Source organism: Ceratosolen solmsi, unplaced genomic scaffold, assembly GCF_000503995.2.
Source record: "Ceratosolen solmsi marchali unplaced genomic scaffold, CerSol_1.0 scaffold29, whole genome shotgun sequence".
NCBI lineage: Eukaryota > Metazoa > Arthropoda > Insecta > Hymenoptera > Agaonidae > Ceratosolen > Ceratosolen solmsi.
Window position 1 is genome coordinate 3,552,743 of NW_011948417.1, and position 3,957 is coordinate 3,556,699.

General features: G+C 40.5%; 1 protein-coding gene across 1 annotated transcript in view; it reads left to right on the forward strand.

Annotated features, from left to right (window-relative positions):
• Positions 1-3,672: 3,672 nt before the first annotated feature.
• BI-1 (Bax Inhibitor-1) overlaps positions 3,673-3,957 on the forward strand; it is a 3,306-nt gene continuing 3,021 nt past the window's right edge. The window contains exon 1 of the mRNA XM_011496311.1: positions 3,673-3,861. Coding sequence (XP_011494613.1) covers positions 3,815-3,861 — 47 coding nt within the window. The 5' untranslated portion in view covers positions 3,673-3,814. The remainder of the gene's footprint in view (positions 3,862-3,957) is intronic.

Below are 3,957 nucleotides of genomic sequence, written 5' to 3' on the forward strand. Positions count from 1 at the left end.
GGCATTCCTCTATTAACTTTCTCCACCTAGATAGCGTCCGCCTAAATATCGAGCGTCGAGCGAGTGAGCAAGAGTGATAGAGTGAGAGAGCGGCGCATGAGTGCATGCGTCAATCTTCCATTACCATATATATATATATATATATATATGTGTCTGTGTGTGTGTGTGTCTGTGTGTGTGTCTGTGTGTGCGCGTTCATGTGCGTGTTTGTGTGCGCGCGTGCATGGGCGTGTTTGTGTGTGCGCGCGCGTGTTGTATCCTCTATCTTGTTCTCTCTCCTGTGTTGAAAATACTTCACATCTCGTTTCAAACCAGAAATTATAATTTACCAAATACAAAAGGAAAATGTTATTTAAATTTGAAATTTAAATTACCGTAACTATTTTATTTCTCCATTTGTATTTTTACCTCACTTTTGAAATGTGCATATTGAACTAAAGAATAAAGAAAAGATAACGGACTTTTATATACTTTTTCTGCTACGTATCAATACAATATCGCTCTCTATATAAATAATTTTCAATCATTTCAGATTAATATTAATGGCCATTTATGTTTAGATGAGCTTGACATTTGTCGATTCATTCTCTCAGCATATTGCAATTTTTTATTATTATTAGCTTGCTGCCCTCTTCTATGAAATCTATCGACAATTCTTGGCGTCGTTCATTAACCCAATCGAATTGCTCTAATCCCGAGCTGTAAATCAATTAATTAATTAATAAAATTACGAGAAAATCTCGTAATGATAGAATCTAGAAATGATTTTTTTTTTTTCCGCTTTACAGTAGATGGGAGCGTTAACTAATCGTATGTTAGAACATGACGTTTCGATAAAATTCTATCAACTAAATTTCTGATTTTTACCTTCATTGGTCTTTGGTATAATTAATTATTATTTTTTTTCTTCTTCTTCTTTTTTTTATTAATTTTTTTGTTTTTAATGTCGAATCGAATTAGAAAGGAACAATAAAAAAAAAAAAAGAATTATTCAGCATAAATTCATTCGATTTATTTAGTGCATGCGACACTAACGCTATTGGAAAATCATTTATAATATTAACGACGCTTGTAAAGCTTATAAGAAAGTATAATTATAAAAGCGATCATAAAATTAAAAGAAAGACATTTAGGTAAAGACAAATAGGAACGTTTCTCGTTAAGAAAAACAAGCAAATATTTGTCGGAGTAAGATAATAAGCAAAGTACGTTATTGGATTTTTTCTTTTTCTCTTTCTTTTTTTTTTTCTTTCATAGCCTTTCTCCGACATTCACATAATTAATATAAATTTCAGATATTTATATTCGCATATTTTAATGCAATAACAATCTAATGGGACGTATTAATATGAATTATAAAACGTATTGGTGATAGGCAAGTTGAAATTATTCGACTAAAAGTGTTTTTATTCTCAAACACATATAGCGATAGAAGGGTTTATACAAAATTTTTTGAAACTTTGCAAAATAAGTATAAAGTAAAGCATAAATATTTTAGATTGTTCGTAAGTAAGTGAAACAACGAGTACATTTATTAAAAGAGACATGTGCGCATAAAGCTTATAATTAATATATTCAATTGAAATATTCTTAATAACTTTTAAGTATCAATGATATTTTTATGTAATGGTACGGAAAAAAAAAAAAATAAAATAAAAAAAGAAAAAAATAAAAATAAACAAAAAAAATTCTTCAAGTATTCGAGTCAATTTATATTTTACGCGCAATATGAAGTCGTCGTGGTAATTTCAAAATTCAACTTATATTATTTATAATTGCAGAGACAATTATCGGTGATATCCGCGGGTATACCATCAATTATTCTCCCTAGTAAAAAAATTGTTTTTTTTTTTTTGTCCAAAAATTCCAAAAATTAAAAAAACCTTGTCGAATCATAATCCAATTAATATCGACGAACGAACATTATAAAACCACATGACAATAATGTCGCATTATGAAAAAAAAAAAAAATTGCAATTTATTAATTTCACATAGTCAGCTCTATCAATTAACAAAATGTGCGCGCGTGGTTTTAGTGAATATGATGCGCGACATCCAAACACGAATGGCGGCATCTATCTATGATTATATCGTGGCCGTTCGTAAGCTGCCCTCGAACGATGTCATTATTTCTCATTGTTCCACTTCCCGACGCATTTATAATACCGTTGTAAGTTTTTAATTTCCGTTGATCCGGAAGGAAGGTATCGCTCGGAATTAATAGCCAAGCGCAGCGAACTTTTATGCCGCTCACGCACGTACACACGTAAACTTGCGCGCTTACGCGTAAGCGTGCACGTAAACACACGAGAGCGGCTTACGAAGTAAAATCGTTATTATTCGACGTGAAATTTAAATCGTTGCTTGCGAGCGTCATTACGAGAGGCTATTATTTCGACATTTACGAATAAACATTATTATTAGCAGCATTAATAAGCAACGCTCCTTACCAACGGCTTACGTTATAAATGTAACAACAGCGTATCAGGAGGCCAATGCTAAGTCACGGACGAGATAACGCAATGCGAAATGCCGCGACTCTGGCCTACCTTACTGAACATGCTCAGGCGAATGCTTAAAACGTCCATGAAGGCAAAACAGAGAGATAGAGAGAGAGATAGAGAGATAGAGAGAGAGAGATAGAGAGATAGAGAGAGATAGAGAGAGATAGAGAGAGAGAGAGAGAGAGAGAGAGAGAGAGAGGGAGAGAGAAAGCAATAAATAAAAAAAAAAAAAAGAAAAAAAAAAATAATAAATTACACGGGCAGATGCATCTCCACCGAGGCATTAACGCCCTACCTCATCGATAGGGTAGAGCGCGCGTAAAATGCAGTCGAGTCGCGATGAAAAGTCATCGAGGAGCTCACTTGTCATCCGTCGGCGAACGATCGCCTCGATCGTCGGCAATTTCATCGGGAACTCGTCGTTGCGCTCTATTCCTCCCTTCCTCCCTCCGTCCCAGACTCGATCAACGACACGTCCCCCCGCAATCGCGTGCGCCGGCGGTCCGCGGAAAAAGACAGCAGCAAAATCGCAAGCGTCCAAGGATCGGAGTTGGAATTGAGCCGCGCAGGAGGTGGGTCGCCAGGAATTTGGCCAAGCAGTAGGAGTACAAGTAGGAGTAGGAGTAGGAGTAGGAGGAGGTGGAGGAGGAGGAGAAGGAGAGGGCGACGGGATATGCGATAATAAAGGTGGATCGGGATCGGGATTTGAATTGGGATTGGGATTGGGATTGGGATTGGGATTGGGATTGGGATTGTGATCGGAATGAGGGAAGCGCGCTAGTCGGCTTAGTCGCACTCGTCTTGACAGCGCGATCCTGCTGAGGCTGACGGCCGACGGCCCCGAGGAGCCTCTGACGTTGGCGCTCGCCTCGCGCGTCGGGGAAAACCGGCGGCCAATCGGGCGCCTCCTAGCCGCGGCTCTGCGCACGCACACCAGAAATATCACTGACGTGTCCTCGGGAACGGGCGCGACGAAGACGGAGATAGCTCGGGGGCCTTTGTGAGCTGGCGATCACCGTGAGAGAGCGAGAGACCCGCCGCTACGTACCAGAGCTGAAGCGCACTTTGGGCGATTCATGATCATTCGAGATCGCGGCCGCCTTCCCGTGACATTACAACTGCACCAGCCGCTTCGAGCGTTGGGGTCGCGCGACGACATCCACACGACAGCCAGTAGCGCCAGTATCGCCAGTGCCGCCAGTGTATCCCGTGCGATCGATCGCCCAACGAAGCCGGAGATTATAGTGAGCGAGAGCCCGAGACGAGGATCCCCGCGCCTACGCAAAGAGAAAGAGGAGAAAGTCGCGAAAATGGCTCCGACGCTCAACTCTTTCGTCAACTCCTTTAGCCACAGATTGTGAGTATGGCGACCACCGAGCCTTCTTCCCCTCGGCCGAAACGTCTCGTTTCGCCTCTCTGGCCTTGAGAGAGAGAGAGAGAGAGAGAGAGAGAG